Genomic DNA, 19,737 nt, shown 5'->3' with positions numbered 1-19,737 from the left:
AAAAAAAGTAATGAGTTTGAGCTGTGTGTCATCATCGTGCATGCACATGGAAACTGACAATGCTTTCTGATGATGTTGCTGAAGCGAAACATTTACATGCTAGGGATAGATCCTTAGTGGACACACAAAGTGTCAGTGTGGGAACACAGAGAAGCCACTGAAAAGTAGTTTGCAATATTTCCAATTAAGACCTCTAGTGACATACTCTCACACTAAAATGAAATTGTTCAGAAATCCAACCACATAATGTTTCTTTTAGCATTATGAATTGATAGTCGACTTTGATTTGGATTGAAACAGTAAAGACCATTTCTGGGTCACTCTATGATACTCTAGAAATTTAGCTGGGGACTTTAGGTGTGAACATCTTTGTGCCCCAAACTTGTTGCTTGTGTGAGGGCACACAGGATAACATAATTCCTCTTGCAATGCTCCTTTTGGACCATTGCAGGGAAAATTGGACCATGATACCCTGGGACGGTCATCATTGGACACTTCTGGGTCAACTTGGTCTTCCCAGTGTTGTGCTAGGATGCCATTCTTATTAGCCAAGTCTCTTATTTACCCAGTAGCATTCAACTTTCGTCCACTACCAGGTGCACTGAAACCTCAACTCCATACTCTCCCCTAATCTCTCCCCACCCTCCCTAACCCTGCGATCACCGAAGACCCAGGTCCAAACCCCCAATGGAGTCCTCAATCCCCAATAACCTCTTGCTACCAACACATATTTCAAGCTCAGCGCAGTATTAGGCATGATCCCTCCCCTATTCTTTCTCTCTCTTGCTCCCCCGCCAATACAGCATATGGCCCTGACACCTCTCCCTCTGACCATCAATGCAAAGGCCTCTTATCTTTCTTCCCCCCCCCCACCCCCCACCCCACTGCACTCCAACCACCACTGCAAAGGCTCCCAATATCACTCTTCTCTCCCTCCCACTGACCATCACAGAAAAGGACCTGAAAGTGCCTCCCCATCACAGTACTGGGCTTCAATGCCCCTCCCACTTTCTCCCCATACCCTCAACTACAGCACAGGCCTGTTGGGATTACATCCACTGGCAGTATCAAAGACTCAAAGCAGGCCGAGGAACAGGCTATTGGGAAGCACTTTTTTCAATTAAGAGCACTGCAACACGTGTTCAGCTGTGCCCAAGAACTCAACTGAATTGTATGGTGGGTGCCAACAGTTCATCTAGTGCAGGAGAACTCATTCCAGTAAACCCATTCCCCAACTTACTTCCCTGTAACCTACTTACACATACCCATTAACAACTTAATTAATTCTCTTTCCGCCCACCTGCACTGGTACAATGTTCAGTAGCCAAATAACCTAACAACCAGTACATCTTTCAGATGTGGGAAGAAACTGGAGCACCTGAGGGAAACTAACAGAGTCACAGGAAGAACATACAAACTCCACACAGACATCAGCAGAGGATATGATTGAACTTGGTTCACTGAAGCTTTCAGACTGTGACGTTCTACTAGCAACCAAAAGAGACTTGACTGGCCAACTGGCTTAATTCTGTACCATAATAATTTTATAATTCAATAATGTTTACCTAACAGGTCAAATGATCTAAGTAGAAAATCCATCTCGTTTCAATAAATTAACATTTACATTCATTAAATCATGCTTTCACAAGTTTCCTTATTTCTTCAAGCAGAACTGATTAGTTGTATTGGTATCAGGAGGCTGGCTCTCTGTACATTTTTTAAAGGTCTGATGGCTCACAAAATCTAAATGAGGAATGGGGGAGGAAATGTGTAATATAGTAGCACATCTGGTCACCAAAGTTTATTACCCAAATATAAAGCATTTAAATTTTTCCTCTTTAAAAAGTGATGAGAGGAAATTAAATTAATTGCCAGTGACAGAAAAAGAAGGGAGAAGTAAAGGGATCTGTGTGCAGAGAGATAGGAAGACCAGGAGAGAGTGAAGAAACAGAAGGGATTAGTGTTACAGAAATACAGCAAGAATATCTGCTGAAGTGACAGGAAGTAATTAAAACCCATCTGTACAAGATTCTCTTTCCACATATTAGAAAATAGGTAGCTCATTGCTTTTAAACAACATAACAGAAAGAGTATACACCATACCCAAACTAGTACCCCAATCCAAGTATCTTTGAATACTTGTAAAAATTGAGTTACATCAAAGGTAATCATAAAATTGAATAAGAACATCAAAAACAAGAGGTGAGTGTGTCTACACTTACGTGTTAGCTCAAATTCGGTTACAGTGGAGCTGCTGACTGTCTTGAAGCTACTATCAGCTATGTGAGGTAAGTAAAGCAAAACAAGTGAGTTAGGATTTAGAAGATTAGTATCTGCAAACACTAACTAGCAAAGAGGTTAAGTTTCAATTAATAATACATACAAAAGTAATGGAAGTTCTCTTTAAAGTATATGTTTAATGATATATTCAAATTCCAATATAGAACAAAGCTGTTGACATGGAAGAAACATCAGCTTTACATTTATAATGAGCAAAAGTGAGAAATACTGCAAACTCATTTAACATGTTAAGTGGAATTTGTCTTTCAGATTGACGCATGTAAAATTTGGTTAGATTTTCAATGTTACTTTCAGACCCAGTGAATGTTACTTGCTGGCATTGGACAGTACTTGTTTTTATGCAAGGCTTTTTTATCCACCAATATTCTTGCCCTTTAGTACTACATCTCTGTAACCTGATTACATTTCATTTAATCTCAGAAATTTAAAGTCAGAAGGAGGCTACTTCAGGTCATTGTGCTTGTATTATTCTTAGTTCCATACTGAACTAACTATTCTAAGCAAGCTCTTTGCCAATAGCCTGCACCATTTTTCTTCAAATATTTACTTCTTTTTATATATTATGATTTAATTGACTTTGTGGTGAATTTTAATTGACCTATTTGCGGTGAAATATTGCACAATTCAGTTCGATTTTGCATGGGGCACATTTCTTCAAATGTCCCCTTCAGACCTTTTTGAAGGCATTTCTGATACCTCATATCGATGCACCATAGAAAGCATCCTATCTGGATGTATCATGGCTTGGTATGGCAACTGCTCTGCCTAGGACTGCAAGAAACTGCAGAGAGTTGTGGACACGCCCAGCGCATCACGGAAACCAGCCTGCCCTCCTTGGGCTCTGTCTTTACCTCTCGCTGCCTTGGCAAAGCAGCCAGCATAATCAAAGACCCCACTCATCCAGATCATTCTCTCTTCTCTCCTCTTCCATCAGGTAGAAGATACAGGAGCCTGAGGGCACATACCACCAGGCTTAAGGACAGCTTCAATCCCACTGTGATAAGACTATTGAATGGTTCCCTTATGCAATGATATGGACTCTGACCTCTCGATCTACCTTGTTGTAACCTTGCACCTTATTGTACTGCACTTTCTCTGTAGCTGTGACACTTTACTCTGTACTGTTATTGCTTTTACCTGTACTACCTCAATGCACTCTGTACTAACTCAATGTAACTACACTGTGTAATGAATTGACCTGTACGATCGGTATGCAAGATAAGCTTTTCACTGTACCTCGGTACAAGTGACAATAACAAACCAATACCAATACCAATATGAAAGGAGGCAGCCAAGGCTGCAATGGATGTACATGCAGCTATGAATCTTACATTCATACCTTTTACTGATGCACCGATTAGTAGAAACATTAAATGCCTGCTACTGCTTATCATTTTCACTGTAAAACCCTTTCACCTTTTTCAACAGTTTTAAGAGGTTTCTCTTAATCTACTTTGTTCTATTGAAACACCTCAGCCTAGAAGTTAACATGTGCCCTAAAAGACCTGCTTTATGGTTGTGTGATCTGCCAACGGCTATTTTGATAATAGGCCCACTGCTTCAAACTTCAATAAACCTTGCGTGCAACTGTATGTTGTGCTTTGTATGTTGTACAATGAACAAAGGAAAATACGGCTATAGTGTATAGGACTGTGGAGGGCTCCGAAGGAGAGGTGAGGGGGAAGTGGAACAGGGATCTGATTGGGCCTTGAGTGTTTATGGCTGGCTGGAAATCCTATCAGGGGTGAGTGGGATATATACAATAGTGGCAAAATGGACATTGATTAACTAATTGGGAGTCAGGTCAAATTTCCAGAATAGTAGACTTCCATCTGGAATTGGTGGTAACTGCATTTCACTCCATACTAGGAAAAGAACGATTTTCAGGGACAAAGCATCTGAAAAATGCAGCACCACACAGGGAATTTCTTGGCCCTCCAACTTTCCTGGTCCCTCATCATAACTGTACCCTTGCGCTATCTCATTGAATCAGCAACATTACTTCCATGATAGCTTTAAAGCATTTCTTATAAGGGAGTGCCCAAACCATTATGTGCAACAATTCCGACTTTCTTCAAAAACACATCTGTTATTTTTCCTGAATTCACTTGCACCATTTGCATCTTGTGTTTGAAGCAAGGCTGCTTGAATGTCTTGTTTATCAGTAACTGTCAAATTGAAACCCCTATTTTCTGATTGTTCGTAAGTGTGAAAATTGAGTCTGGAATATTTTTAGCAATCTCTTTCCAGATTCAATTTTTTGAATGACCCTTTTTATATGAGAACAGATATCATCCTAGAAATGACTGAACTCAAGGTGAGCTATTTAGGTCAAACCTATCAATAAACTGCTTCAGTCAATAGTGCAAATGGAAAGGTACTTTGGTAGAATAAGCATTAAATAAATAAACCAACCATACTGCTGAACACTATACAAACTCTGTGAACAATAGATCAGTGACATTTTGGCCTTTAACACAGATATTTTTTCTGCATCACAAATGAAGGATCAATATATGAAACCAGAAAGTATGAGAGTTGGATACTCTGATTAGTCATTTTTACAGTAAATAAATGACAGTGCATCTTTCCCCTAATTTTTTTTTAAAAGCAAGGGTTCATTATTGTTCAAGTTTTACCACAATGGGAATTTTCCAGACTACATAATGTTCCTGGACAAAAGCGCTTTGTTTAGTTCTAGTCTGGATGTTGCTTGGACACTGACTTACAAAATATGATCAAAACAGGTAGGTGGGCAGACTGCCAGTGGGATTTATGTAAAAAGGTCCTATTCTTCTATTCTAATCTGCTCTTCTGAGGAAGTTAGAAGAACTCTTAGCAGAAATAAGCACACTCCCTCTTTAAATATTCAATGAAGACAATGAAGCATGAATGCCACTTTAACTTGACATTTGTACAGAGAAGCCATTGAGGATTTTTCTTCAGGTCAACTCAATAGAAAGAGGAGTCAAGTCCCAAAAACAAGGTAGTTTTACCTTTTCTTTTACATTTCTTTCATCAGCTGCCTGTGCCTCATCGATAAAAAAGACCCTACCAACCTCATTCCATCAGACAACTAAACAAACAAAACTTGCCACCCCAGCCACTATCTTAAACCTTTAAAATTTAATCTGATAATTTTTAGTATAATATAGCTACAGTGTGCAACATCTGGAAGACACACTGCAGTGACTCATAGCAACATTGAGATGTATGCACTGAAGCAGGCCATTTGGCCCATCGTGCCCATGTGAACCAAAAATGGAACAAGTTAATCCCACTTTCTAGTTTTGGATTCTTACCCTGCAGGTGATGGCTCTCCAAGCACTCATCCAGATCTTTCTAAAAGTGGTGAGAGTTTCTGTCTCCACCACCCTTTCAGACAATGAGGTCCAAACTCCCACCACAAATAACTGTTCTCTATATGAAAACTTTAAAACTTTATTTATACAGCACAGCAACAGGTCCTTCCAGCTCAACAAGCCCGCGCTGCCCAATTACACCCATGTTAACCTACTAACCCGTACATCTTTGGAATGTGGGAGGAAACTGGAGCACCCGGAGGAAACCTGTGCAGTCATGGGGAGAATGTACAAACTCCTTACAGACAGCGGCGGGAATTAAACCCCGATCGCTGGCGCTGTAGTAGCATTACGCTAACCGCTACACTACCGTGCTGGCCTACTTCTCTCTAATCCTTCCACTAATAATCATCTATGCCTCCAAGTTACTGACCTCTCTGCTAGGTGAAATGGGTTCTTTCTGCTTACCCTCTCATAATGTTATAATCTTCATTTAAATCTCCCCTTAGTCTCCTCTGCACCAAAGAAAATGACAGCGGGTTTCATCGTTGTTCCTCATTACAATAATTTGCTGGCAACATCTTCCTGAATCTCTCTGCACCCGCTCTTGTGCTATTACATCCTATCCGCAGTGTGGTAAGCAGGACATAGAACATTACAGCACAGTACAGGCCCTTCAGCCCACAACGTTGTGCCGACATTTTATCCTGCTCTAAGATCTAGCTAACCCTTCCCTCCCACATAGCCCCCCATTTCTCTATCATTCATGTGGCTGTCTAAGAATCTCTTAAATGTCCCTAATGTATCTGCCCTCACAACCTCTGCCAGCAGTACATTCCACGCACCCACCACTCTCTGTGTAAAAAAACTTACCCCTGACATCCCCCTTATATCTTCCTCCAATCACCTTAAAGTTATGTCTCCTTGTGTTAGCCATTGTTGTCCTGGGAAAAAGTCTCTGACTGTCAACTCGATCTATGCCTCTTACCATCTTGTACACCTCTATCAAGTCACCTCTCATCCTCCTTCTCTTCAAAGAGAAAAGCCCTAGCTCACTCAACCTATCCTCATAAGACATGCTCTCCAATCCAGGCAGCATCCTGGTAAATCTCCGCTGCACCCTCTCTAAAGCTTCCACATCCTTCCTATAGTGAGGTGACCAGAACTGAACACAATACTCCAAGTGTGGTCTAACAAGAGAGCTGCAACATTACCTCGCGGCGCTGGAATTCAGTACCCTGACTAATGAAGGCCAACATTCCATACGCCTTCTTAACAACCCTATCAACCTGTGTGGCAATCTTGAGGGATCTATGGATGCGAACCCTAAGATCCCTCTGTTCCTCCGCACTGCTAAGAGTCCTACCATTAACCTGGTATTCTGCTTTCAAATTTGATCTCCCGAAGTGTATCACTTCACATTTTTCCGGGTTGAACTCCATCTGCCACTTCTTAGCCCAGGTCAGCAGTCTATCAACATCCTGTTGTAATCTACAGCAACCTTCTATGCTATCCACAACACAACCAACCTTTGTATCATCGGCAAACTTACTAACCCACCCTTCCACATCCTCATCCAAGTCATCCAAATCACAAAGAGGAGGCATCCCAGAACAGATCCCTGCGGAACACCACTGGTCACCGACCTCCAGGCAGAATACACTCCATTTACCACCACCCTCTGTTTTCTATGAGCAAGCCAATTCTGAATCCACACTGCCAAGTTTCCCTGGATTCCATGCCGCCTGACCTTCTGAATCAGCCTGCCATGAGGAACCTTATCAAACGCCTCACTAAAATCCATGTACACCACATGCACTGCTTTACCCTCATCAATGTGCTTTATCACATCCTCAAAGAATTCAATCAGGCTCATGAGGCACAACCTGCCCCTCACAAAGCCATGCTGACTGTCCCTAATCAGCCTATGCTTCTTCAAATGCCCATAAATTCTGTCTCTAAGTATCTTCTCCAGTAATTTGCCCACCACTGAAGTAAGACTCACAGGTCTGTAATTCCCAAGGTTATCCCTTTCTTAACCAAAGGAACAACATTTTCCACCCTCCAATCATCTGCCACTAACTCCTGTGGCCGGTGAGGACGCAAAGATCATCGCCAAAGGCGCAGCAATCTCTTCCCTCGCTTCCTGTAATAACCTTGGATATATTCCGTCCGGCCCCAGACAGTATACTGTATTCTGGTTAAGTCCCGGCTAATGTGTTATACAGTTTTAGTTTTACTTCCCTGATCTTGTATTCAATGCCTTAGCCAATAAATACAAGTACCCTGTAAGTCTGCTTAACTACCTCATCCACCTGTCCTGCCGTACACCAAGGTCCCTTTGTTCCTCTTTACTTCTCATTACCTCACAATTTATTAGGTATTCCCTTGCCTAGTATGCCTTTCCTTGTACTTCTCTGAATTAAATTCTATGTGTCGCTTTTCTGCCTACTTAACCAGTTTATTGCTATCTTCCTTTAGCCTAAGCTTTTCTGCCTCATAATCAACAACACTACCAATGTTTTTATCGATGTCAATCATCACAGTTGTGCTCCCTATATTTGAATGCAAATAATTTCTAAATACCACAAAAATCAAGGGTTAGCACACATCTGTATGGAATTCAGTTGTTAAATTTCCATCAACCTTTACACTTTGCTTTCTGTCACTTAGGCAATTTTTAATTCAACTTTGCCACTTCCTTGAAACCCATACAAGTTCTGTCAAATGCTCCATTTTTAGCAAGGCTCATCAAGGCTTCTTCAGAAGTACCTCCCCAACTCTCCCTATTCTACCATCAGGAAAGGTGCAAAGGGAAAACTATCACCATAACATCTCCATCAACACCCTACCTTGAAAATAAACCACCATCCCCGGAGCACCTTACCTAGCTGCACCATGGAAGCAGCTTCACCACAAGGACTGTAATGTTTCAAAAAGGTACCTCACCACCATCTTCTCAAGAGCAATTAAAAATGGGCAGAAAATGCCACCCTGGCCAGCAAGCTCCATATTGTGTGAATGAATATAGGAAAAACACTGTGTTTTGGATGTGACACACTGAAAAACTGGCATCACACTTAATGGTGAGCAAACCACAGCCACAACCAGAATACTGGAATCAATTCAGACGAGAGAGTGAAAACAATTTATAAGTGAGAAAGACAATTTAAAAAATTTCCATATAAACAGCAGTGCGGGTATAAATGCACATTCAAATTTTGACGGCAAAATATCAGTGGGAGATTCATTTATGAGAAATATATCTCATTCAAAGGAAAGCTATAGAAACAGGTGTTGCTGGGCACAAGTTTTGGATCAATCACATCAGAAGGATACACTTGATTGAAGAAATTTGGTGGATTTCAGGACTGATGTGATAATTGAGGCTACGTGTTTAAATAAAAACAATATATGCATTTTTATTAGTCTCTGCGAAGTAACACCATCAAGACAGATGACTGCAAAACAGCAAGTCTTTAAGGGCTTGTAGATACAGCATGTAAACAACAAAGGAGAGTATTTCTGAATCACATCAAGGCCATCCACAGATCTGCCACCTGCAGTTACTCACGTGTTAGCTCTGTCTGCAGAGCAGAAGGGTCCCCAATGTGTTGTGTGTTGAATCCTGGTACATTCTCATATGTTAGTTCTCTGTAGTAAATGCGGAATCCCATCAGTATGCCATTTAAACTTCTTTCTTTTGGTCGCTGAAGAGAAAGAAAGCAGAAGTTATTCCCATTCTATCTTTATGCAACACGGTAATCTGGTCCACAAAATGTCTTATTGCTGCCTTAATAAAAAGCTTGCTCTCTTCCTTTCCTATCAGGTTAATTATTGAAAACTAATCAGCACTCTTGATTGCTGGAGGTACAGGATCAGAAGCAGTATTAGCTACACAAACTGGAATTGACCAATCCAGTCATATTCAGATAGCAGATCACATGTTGGTTAGTGTTAGTGTAGCTACGGTGGTCCTGGATATTTAACAGTTAATGAGCAGTGAAGTATTTTTGGACATGATCTCCGCTCAGTGATTCCTATAGAAAGATGTGTTTACAGATCTGATGAGAATAGGGTTGGCTTTGTTTAATTGGGAAATGGGAAAGGTGATCTATCCATGGCCAACTTAGAAAGTACTGTATTACATTGAAGGGAAAAGCATTAACAATGTTGCAGAATTTTAGAAATCAGTAACGGCTAGATAGATGAGAGAAAACTAGCAAGGAATATAAAGGCAGATTGTAAAACCTACAATTTTATGAAAAGGAAGAATAGCAAAAGTAAATGTTGGTCCATTTAGAAACTGAGAATAGGGAAACAATAATGGGGAAAAAAGAAATGACAAAGCTGCAAGACCAAAGATTGTATTTGTAAAAAGTTAGCAAGTTAGAGGATTGGGAGGTTTTTACAACTTGGCGAAGAATGATCAAAAAATTGATAAAGATCGGGAAAACAGAATTCAAGAGTAAATTGACAAGAAATATAAAACGGAATGTAAAAAGGAAGAGATTATTCAAATGAAACTCTTCCCATAAAGGCAGAGACAGGAGAAATTTTGTTGGAATCAGGAAATACAATAGCCTAGAAATTGCAATGGACCTGAAAGGTGCACTGGGCTTGTGCAGATATGGCAGGACAATGGCCATTTTGGTCTTCACTCCACTGCATCAAGAATCAGTTGTGACTGAGGCCTCAAGAAGCCAGGCATCACGCTCAGAAATCTGCTGCCTGGTCCTCCGCTTCCAAAGCCAAGTTCAGGAGATTAGCCTAGGGGTCCTTGGATCAGAGGCTTTCTGGCATTGGCAGTACTCTGGCTTCTTGAGTGTGAAGGAAAGGGATCAATCTGGCAATTGTGTAGGAGGGTGGAGGGTGGTGAAAATAAGAGATCAGGTCAACGCTTGTGTTGGGGTAGGGATCAACCTCGTACTTGTATTGGGGGAGTGGGGAAAGTGTTTGGCCAGGGATTTGTAGTGGTGGGGAAGGGATCGGCCTAAAACATGTGGTTTGACAGGGGGAGCAGGAGGTGTGGTTGGGGAATCTGAGCCCAGTATTTTGGGAGTGGCTTGGAAGCAGGGAGCCAAGTCTGTTGTATGGTTTGGACTGGACAAAGAGGCAGTATGGACATCAAGGGGAGATTGGTCAGAGCAGTGACGTTGGAGAAGGGAGAGGCAAAACGTTTGTGTGTGTGTGTTGGGGGGGGAGGTTAGAGGGGGATCAGATCTGGGTTTTGAGCGTTGGACAGACATTGGAGGGTGTTGTGGAGTTTGTGTTAATGCGAGAAGGCTCAAGGATTAAGGTGCTGTGGTTTAATGTCTATATTGGCTCAGGATTGGCTAACGATGATCATCTCCAGGAAAATGTAATCAGTGCAATGTTGCAAATAGTGCTTTGCACTGGGAATGACATCATCACAAGCATTCTTGATATGGGAATTGCATCAGGGTAATGAGGGTGACTCACAGTCGGAAGTTCCCTGTCTAATTTCCTGATTGGTTCTATTTGACCCTGAAATGGTTACAAATGTGATTTATTCCAGATTAAATTGATTTTCAGTTGTATAAAGCTGAAAATACTAGTACTATGTGATTCAGTGTCTAGCCAACTGTGTTTACATCGCAAAAGACTCAAATAAAATAGGGGAACCAAGGTTCTGGTGAGAATTAGGAAACTAGTAGTAAAATTACGAAACTACCAGTAAATAAAATGGTACTGAAGAAATTAATGAGACTGGAAAGGAACAACTCATTTGGACTTGATGTCCTACATCTTAGGATTTTAAATGAGGTGGTAATGGAGATAGTGGATGGTTTAGATCTTCCAGAATTCCCTGGATTTTAGAATCATCCCCAAAGACCATAATGTCACCTTGTTATTCAAATAAGAAAATAAAACAATGAACAGCAGTAGTTTGACTGACATCAGTAGTAGAAAATCATAAAATCATAGAAATTATTGGCACAGAAAGAGGTCATCGTGTTCGCATTAGCTGAATAATGGTGATCTGCCATAATCCATCCTCCAGCATTTGTTCCATGATCTTGTAAATTGCTGTATTTCAAGCGGACATTCAAGTGTTATTTAAATAAGGTGAAGGATTCTGCCTTTACCATTGTTTCAGGCATTGAGTTCCAGTCCTCATTGCCCTCTGGGAGAAAGAATACTTTAAAAAATTATGCACCCCAAATGTTCCTCAGATTTCTCCAGATTAAATTCCATTGGCCACTTTCACACCACCCTGACTAGGCCAGTAATTACTTGCTGCAGTTTACAGTTTTCTTGATAGGATTTATTATTAGCGACATGCCAGCCAAGCACTTAGGCTAGCATAATAAAATGGGGTAGAGTCAATATGGATTTATAGAAGGGAAATTGTACTTGACACATCTGTTAGGCTATTTTTTGTGGTTATAACTTGCAGGTCAATTAAAAGGGATTCACAGGTTATTGTGTTTTTGGATTTCAAAAAGCATTTGATGAGCTGCCACGCAAAGAGGTTACAAGGTAAAGTTTCATAAGATTATGGGTAATATATTAGCAGGGGCAAAAAACAGAGCAGGAATAACCTGAGGATTTTCAAGTTCATTCTGTAACCAGTTTTTGGGATTTAGTTATTTACAGTGAATATTAATGACTTAGATGAGGGGTCCAAGTGCAAAGTATCCAAACTTGCTGATGACACAAGACATGCACTGAGGAAGATATAATGAAGCAGCAAGCAATATAGATTGGTTAAATAAGTGGCAAAAAGATAGCAAATGGATATAATAGAGGTGTTAATTTATCCACTTTGGAAGGAAAGATAGAAAAGAAGAATAATGGTGAGAAACTTGATGATATTGTATTCAGAAGAGATTTGGGTATCCTTGTTCATAAATCACATGCAGGTTCAGCAAACAGTTAGTAAGGCGACTGGTATTTTTAGTAATAAAACCAAAACATAAGTATTTGGCGTCATACATGTAAAAGACATTTTACTTTAGTTACACGAGTTCTTAATGGGACCCACATCTGGAGTTCTATATCAAGTTTTAGTCTTACACTGGATTGAAAAACTTAACTTGGTGCTGACAAAAATCAATAGGAGGCCTGTGCAAGGAGGAAAGACTGAGTAAGCTGGGCTATATAATGGAGCATTTACAAGAATGGGAGGTGATCTTATTGAAGGATATAAAATTCTTTAGGAGCTTGAAAGGGAAGACGCAGATGGGAAGTTCTCCCTGTCTTAGAGATCAAAATTAAAGGGCACAATCTCAAAATAAGGAATCAGTCATTTACCATCAATAAAACATAGAACATAGAATAGTACAGCACAGGAACAGAGAACAGAACAGTTTACATTGGCATCATGGTCAACCCATGATGTCTGTGCTGACCATAATGTCAATTTAAACTAACCCCATCTGCTTGCACATGGTCTATGTGCCTCCACTCCCTGCCCATCTGATGTGCCTGTCTGAATACCTCTTAAATGTTGCTGTCATATCTGCTTCCACCACTTCCCCGGTATCATGTTCCAGGCACCTACTACTCTCTGTGTAAAATAACTTGCCTTGTAAATCTATTTTAAATTTCCCCCCTCTCATCTTAAAGCTATGCCCTCTAGTATTTGACATCTCTACCCTGGGAAAAAGACCCTGACTATCACCCCTTTCTATGCCTCTCATAATTTTATAAACTTCTATCAGGTCGCCCCCTCAGGCACCGATGCTCCAGAGAAAACAATCTAAGTTTGCCCAACCTCTCCTTATAGCTAATACTCTCTAATCCGGACATCTTGGTGAACCTCCTCTGCACTCTCTCCGAAGCCTTCAGATTCTTCCCGTAATATGGTGAACAGAATTGCACACAATACTCCAAATGTGGCCTAACCAAAGTTTTATACAATTGCAGCATGACTTCCCAACATTTATACTCAACAGCCTGACCAATGAATATGCCATACGCCTGCCTTCCCACCCTATCTGCTTGTGTTGCCACTTTCAGGGACTATGGAATTGCACCATAAGATCCCAAAGGGCTGTAAATCTTTGGAATATCTCCCTGACCTAGAAGAGGTGGATACTTAATACCTAAGATAAGAATTAAAGGATAAGGAGCTAGGGAATAATAAGAGTTGAGATGGAAGATCAGACTTAATATTATCGAATGGCTAAGCAGGCTTGAAGGACTAAATGGAGACACAAAGACTGCCAATGTTGGGTGGTCCAGCTGAAGGGTCTCGATCCGAAATGTCAACTGTGCATTTTCCTCCATAGGTGCTGCTTGACCCACTGAGTTCCTCCAGTTCTTTTTGTGTCAAATGACTAGATTCCTGTTCTCTTCTGTTCTTGTAAACCACAACTTGAAATGGATGTGTGGTTAAAGAAAGCTCTTTTTTTTTATTTTTTGTATGAGCAAAATAATGTACCAATTGAGCAAAATCAATAACTTCCATTTACTGAACACACGGGAAAACTTCCAACTGGCAATAACCAAACACTCAAAACCATCCAATCTTATCTGCTGATTCCTTTATTTCAAAACCAACTCTCAAAGCAATCGGTTACCACGAAACGAAGCAAACAAGTTTCTGAGATGTTTTTTTCTCCCACAGCTCTCACAGGCAAATCCAGGTAATAGGAGCAATTTATATTCTGCTTAAGCTAGCCAAAAGGCAGTGTAACAGCTTGCAGATTTCAGTACAGCCTTGTGTTTTGTTTTGTGTGTGTAATGAAGTGTGCATCTGGAGTGTTATGTATATTGCAGGTCTACAGTGAGCTTGCTTTTGGTTCATTGGTCAAAATGCAATGGCCTAGAAATTCAATCATGTGGTGTATATTTTTTTAAGCATTTAATGATTGATTTTGCTGCATAAAATTACAAGATGTAGTCCACAATTAATAGCGTTAATAGAGCATCGTGCAAACTTGGAACGGCAGCATGATGCACCTACGCACTGAGCACAGATCCTGGAAATTCAATCAAGTAATACTGCAATGTTTTTCTATGTTATGCAATTGAAAATTGATTTTACCTGGTGTGAAATGCATTAACAACCATTTCTGGGTCATTTCATATCAGTCCAGAAATTAGACTGAACACTTCTTGAGTGAGTCATCCTTGTACACTTACTGTTATTTCCAACTCCCCTTCTGACTTCATTGCTGAACTGACTGTGACCTCTGCAGTGCCCTTTTAGAAGAACCAAATGTTCTGGACCTTGGATACAAACTGAAATTTGCACTTAGGATTGGGAGGATGGAACACTTAGGTCCTCTTGGTACCTAGTGCAGAGTACCACTGGGATCCTCTAATGTGATTCCACTTAGATCATCAGAATGCTACCCAGAAATGTTTAGAGAGCTCTTAATTGTCATCTGCTGCCTTATTTGGTAATTGTGAGGCCATAGCCCTTGTCTGCTGTCCAGAATCCAACAGCAGAAGCTGGAGGAGGTGATGAAGCAGAAGGATGAAGGCAGAAGATGGTGACAAAGAAGGACCGTCTCTGAATAAAGATCTGCAATGCACCTTACAGTCCTTTGACTTCTTCAGAACATCACACAATAGCTCTGCCTATAAGCAATACAGTAGCATAAGTCCCAGTGCCACAAGACATTGGCACCATTTGCATTTATACCTTTAAATGTCAAGTATCATGTCACAGCAATTTTTGGCAATGGCTACATCCGTCACATCTCACCACTTTCACCTGACTCTCAATGGCATTTGCTGCTGCCTGTCCACAGAGCAATGATTGGAACATAGGTTCAATCAGGCACTTAATTACAGGACCCATTACAGAACAGTAGAGGTTGTGAATGCAGGAATAAGGATTAGAACTTACGTCACAAACCACAATGCCACCTGTAAAGCTCAAGGCTGGTTTGTAGGGAATATTTTAAAGTTGCAGGCTGAATGCCCTGTATATAACTCCAGCAGGGCCACCTAAAGACACAGAAGATTGCCAACTCTCTCCATAAGTACAACCTGAAGGCACTGAGGAAATCTGTGTACTTGCCTCCAGGAGAGGAGGCTCAAAGACACTGAAAAATACTTTGTGTGTCCTTGATGAGTGTAGTCCTGAATATTTGCCTCATTCAGTATGATGACACTTATTGGAGGACAGCAGTGGTAGAAGCACAAAAGCTGCCATTTTGGGAGAGCACAGCTGATTGGTACTCCAAGAACAGACAAATACTGCCTTAGGGCAGAGCCAGAGGGCCTAGCAATGTGCTGAGGTCCGAGAAATGTTCTTTCAGCCTTGTGCAGGCATAACTATAGCTGTCAGAGCTTGATTTCAGCAGGTGCGAAGGAATTTAGAAAATGCTTACACTTAATATGCACCAACAGGAAAATTATCTCAACTGGCACCCACAAGGTGTGAACACTGTTTCATGCTGATCTTCTGCACCACTGTAATACTTATTTTGATGGGCAGTATAATTTTAGCCCTGTGTCTTTTAGCTGCTGATTGAAAAAATTCAACCTCGTAGGAACAGATCTGAGTGAATCTTGCTATCAGAGTGGGAGGATTTAAGATATACAATAAAAGTAAAGTAATAGTAACCCCCCATTGCATTCAACCAATGTTACAAGAGTACTCATAAACTATGGTAACAGGACAAACAGAAATTCCATTGTCGGGTGGTTAATTTCAATCGTGATGCAATGAATAAATCACTACTAAAAAGATTAAAGCATTTTACTCAAGTGTACATGTCTTTACGCTGCCAATATTTCACCAGTAATTTTCAAATGTTTGTTCTGCTAGGAATATAAAAGTAGTAATGTCTGTAATCTATTGCCACGTTAGATACATTTATTAATACATAATACATGTTTAGCTAACATCAAGTTTCAAAGCATTTAAAGAAATTCCAAAAGATCATATTATAAATAAAACATGCTGAAATATCATAATTATCATGCCATGATAACTTTAACAAGCTGTTGAGTGTTCTGTAATTTTGATAATTATGTCTTTTCTGCAATATAATTGAAATAATGTTCTTATGATAAATGTAAAAACAGTCTTTGTATTTCATTAACTCAGTAAACATCTTCAGTACACAGAGGATTAGTTACAACCCAGAGGCAATGACTTACCTGCCACTGAACAAGGACTGAGGTAGTGGTGCGTGGAATCACAGACAGAATAATTGGTGGTTCACTGGGCACTAAAAAACAAAGTTGTAGGTGATGCAACTGAACAACACATTGGGGCAGATCATCTAATCCACTAATTGCCAGGTACTCTCTGTACTTGCAGCCAATTGCACACCATTCTTTCTCCCTTTGCTATCCTTGCCAAAATCCCTTTGGAGTTTAGCAGTCAGCTTGTCTGCTGAAGGCAGCATGTACGCTTATGACATAATATCTGTCATTTCACAGGTAATGGATGTGAAAACCTTTGGTGATGTTTCTCAGCAGTATGCTTTCCAAGGTGGTGAGAGAGGGGGTGAGTAGTCCCTGCCAGTAAAACATCCCAGTAGGCTGAGAGGTGCAAGGCTCTGGTTGCTCTGGATAATTAGGAGGAAGGGTGAGTTAAAAAAACACTCTTAATTCCAGTTTCCCTGTTTAAATGTTGAATGATTTAAAAATACAAAAACTTTTTGGTTATCTTTAGTATTAACAGATCGCAAACATTGCTTCCACCCCATTCCACTGCCTGTGCCCCCAGAGTCCAAGTGAATGAAATTCCCTATTTCTACCCAGGGTTTCACTCAGTCAGAGGCCCTGCATCAATCAACAGTCCTGCACTGCCTGGATCACTGGTTGCCATGGAAACTCAGAGACACACCAAGGGACTGGCTCAAATGGCACAAATGGGTGATCTTAAGCTTGGAGGATCAGCAACACTTGGGTCAAACAATCCAGTTCAATATAGTTCAGTATTTCTTCTTAACCCATCAGTTGTCCAGACTGAAATATTGTTCTTGATTAAGTTTATGCCTTTGCTATTATTTAACTAACTCTAAATTCAATGGAGATTTCCTTTTGTTTTCTTTCTAAGCTTGTTTAGATTCCAGAGTTTGTCAGGGTGTTTCAGGTTTTAGACAACCTTTTCCCCCCACACACTACTTAAGACCTTGGCACATAATTTTAATGTTCTTATCTTTGTCAGTTTCTATCTTAGGGACTTACAGATGCTCAGTCACTGAGTATGTGCAAGGCAGAGGTCAGTAGATTTGTGGACTAAAGGAATCAAGGGACAGGGGGGTTCGATGGAAAACAAGACATGATGTCAAGGATCTGGCACGATTTTATTTACTGGGGGGAAAGATTCAAGGAGCGACATGGCTTTCCCTGTTCTAAAACTGCTAAGTCTTAATTGTGCAGCATTCAAACAGAAAGCAACATCCAGCCCTTTATTTTACTTGGTGTTGCCACTCATAGCGAGAATATGATGGAAGCCGACTGGATAAGCACAAATCCCACCACTACAAAGGAGCAAATCTGATCCAGATATCAAATTACAGAAGCAATGGAGGAATGCCACCAGAACATTTGTGGTCTGATTGTTTAAATTCACAGTGGTGGGATATTTACATATCGCTTGTTGGCTGCATCCTTCAAGTATAAATGTACCTTTTCTGAACATACTTGTTGTTTGTTAAACAGTACATTAACGATTCAATGCCAATCTCGCTTTAAAAAGATTGTTCATCTAGAACATGAACACCAGACTTTAAAATGGAATTGTCTCCTTGAAAAGCTTCTGTTTGAAAATTCACAGCATGAATACATCAGAACACATCATATCTGAGGATCCGTTAAAAATGACACAAAGTTCCCTTACAAAGTTCAACCATACCTTAGAAACACCTGGCTGTATATTCATTTTTCAAAAGGGAAAGAACCATCTTTTAGTTTTATGATGATTGAACTGCCTCTTGGGATCACTGTTGAGTAGTCTATGACAGTCCAAGACCTTAATTTTTCCTGGTTTGGGACAGCATTCTTTTGCAATACTTTTGTTTTATATGCTTGAGCTGTTTTCTGAAATTTCAAATAGCTTAGAGCTCTTATGATATTATCAGAGAAATTTGGCTGGAGGTAATTGAAGGGATAACAGTGCAACAGATATTAGCATTTAACTCAGAGGATTTACGCAAGATGTAATCTCAGTTATATACTTTAACTGAGCTCATATGAGTAGGGGGCAGAATATCTTCATGCAGTATGTATCGTGGTTGCTCATATGAGTAGGGGGCAGAATATCTTCATGTAGTATGTATGGGTGAAATCACAGGTGTATTCTTTTATCATTGTTTTCAAGATTTTGTTGCACTGAGGCAATCATTCTCATGGCTCAGTAACTTTCAAACTGATTCCACTAAGGACAACATGATTTCCTGTTACCTTTACGCAGGACAATTTTTGTCAGATTACACTCCAGTGAAATGTCTTCAGACATTTTACTATATTAAAGGTGCTAGATGAACAGAATTTGATGCTCTTGTTTATTCGTCGTTCAGCACTGTTGGATTGCAAGAATAGATTCAGGCAGGTATTGTACTTTGCACACAATGTGCTGTAAAATAAGGTACAACATTGTTTTCACTTTACAACTCAATTTCTGAAATACTTCAGCTGGAGAAACAGTGCATGATTTTTTGGGGGGAGTTTCATTATATGTATTTCCAATAACGGAATATGAAACAGCTTCCATCAAATTAGTGCCTTAATTAATTGAACTGAACGTATATCGATTGCATACAGCAGTTTTGTTAGACAATGATTAGGTGTTAAGTGTAGTATTAGAGTCTTATTTAAACATGAAATTAAATTAATGGCTGTTATGATGATGATGGATACAAGTAATATTCTATAATTTAAAACTGCTATAAGTACATCTATTTCACTCGGTCAATTGTTTATCTCTTACTACCAATTTTTGAAGAATGCTTTGTGGTAAAAATTTTATTTTACTCCTCTCTTTGGCAAATTCAGTTTCTGATGTCCTAATGCAATTTATTTCTTGCCTACTGTAGAATTTCCTGATCTAAGTACATATAACCAGAGAGTGATGGCCTTGAATACACCTTTTCCACCTGAACAAATCAAAAATAGAAATAAAACGCAGCAGATGCGATTGTTAAAGCTATAAAATCTTTAGATCAGAGAATGATAAAAATGTGATTAGTTAAAA

At 40.1% G+C, this 19,737-nt stretch overlaps 1 protein-coding gene across 1 annotated transcript in view; it reads right to left on the bottom strand.

The window, feature by feature from the left end:
- sdk1a (sidekick cell adhesion molecule 1a) overlaps nucleotides 1-19,737 on the bottom strand; it is a 604,439-nt gene that overhangs the window by 39,249 nt on the left and 545,453 nt on the right. Inside the window, exons 33-35 of the mRNA XM_052021137.1 lie at nucleotides 16,692-16,762; nucleotides 9,178-9,313; nucleotides 2,223-2,279 (exon numbers count right to left, since the gene is read on the bottom strand). Coding sequence (XP_051877097.1) covers nucleotides 2,223-2,279; nucleotides 9,178-9,313; nucleotides 16,692-16,762 — 264 coding nt within the window. The remainder of the gene's footprint in view (nucleotides 1-2,222; nucleotides 2,280-9,177; nucleotides 9,314-16,691; nucleotides 16,763-19,737) is intronic.

This window comes from Pristis pectinata, chromosome 8, assembly GCF_009764475.1.
Source record: "Pristis pectinata isolate sPriPec2 chromosome 8, sPriPec2.1.pri, whole genome shotgun sequence".
In the NCBI taxonomy this organism is placed as follows: domain Eukaryota; kingdom Metazoa; phylum Chordata; class Chondrichthyes; order Rhinopristiformes; family Pristidae; genus Pristis; species Pristis pectinata.
This window is presented reverse-complemented; position numbering and strand designations above follow the sequence as displayed.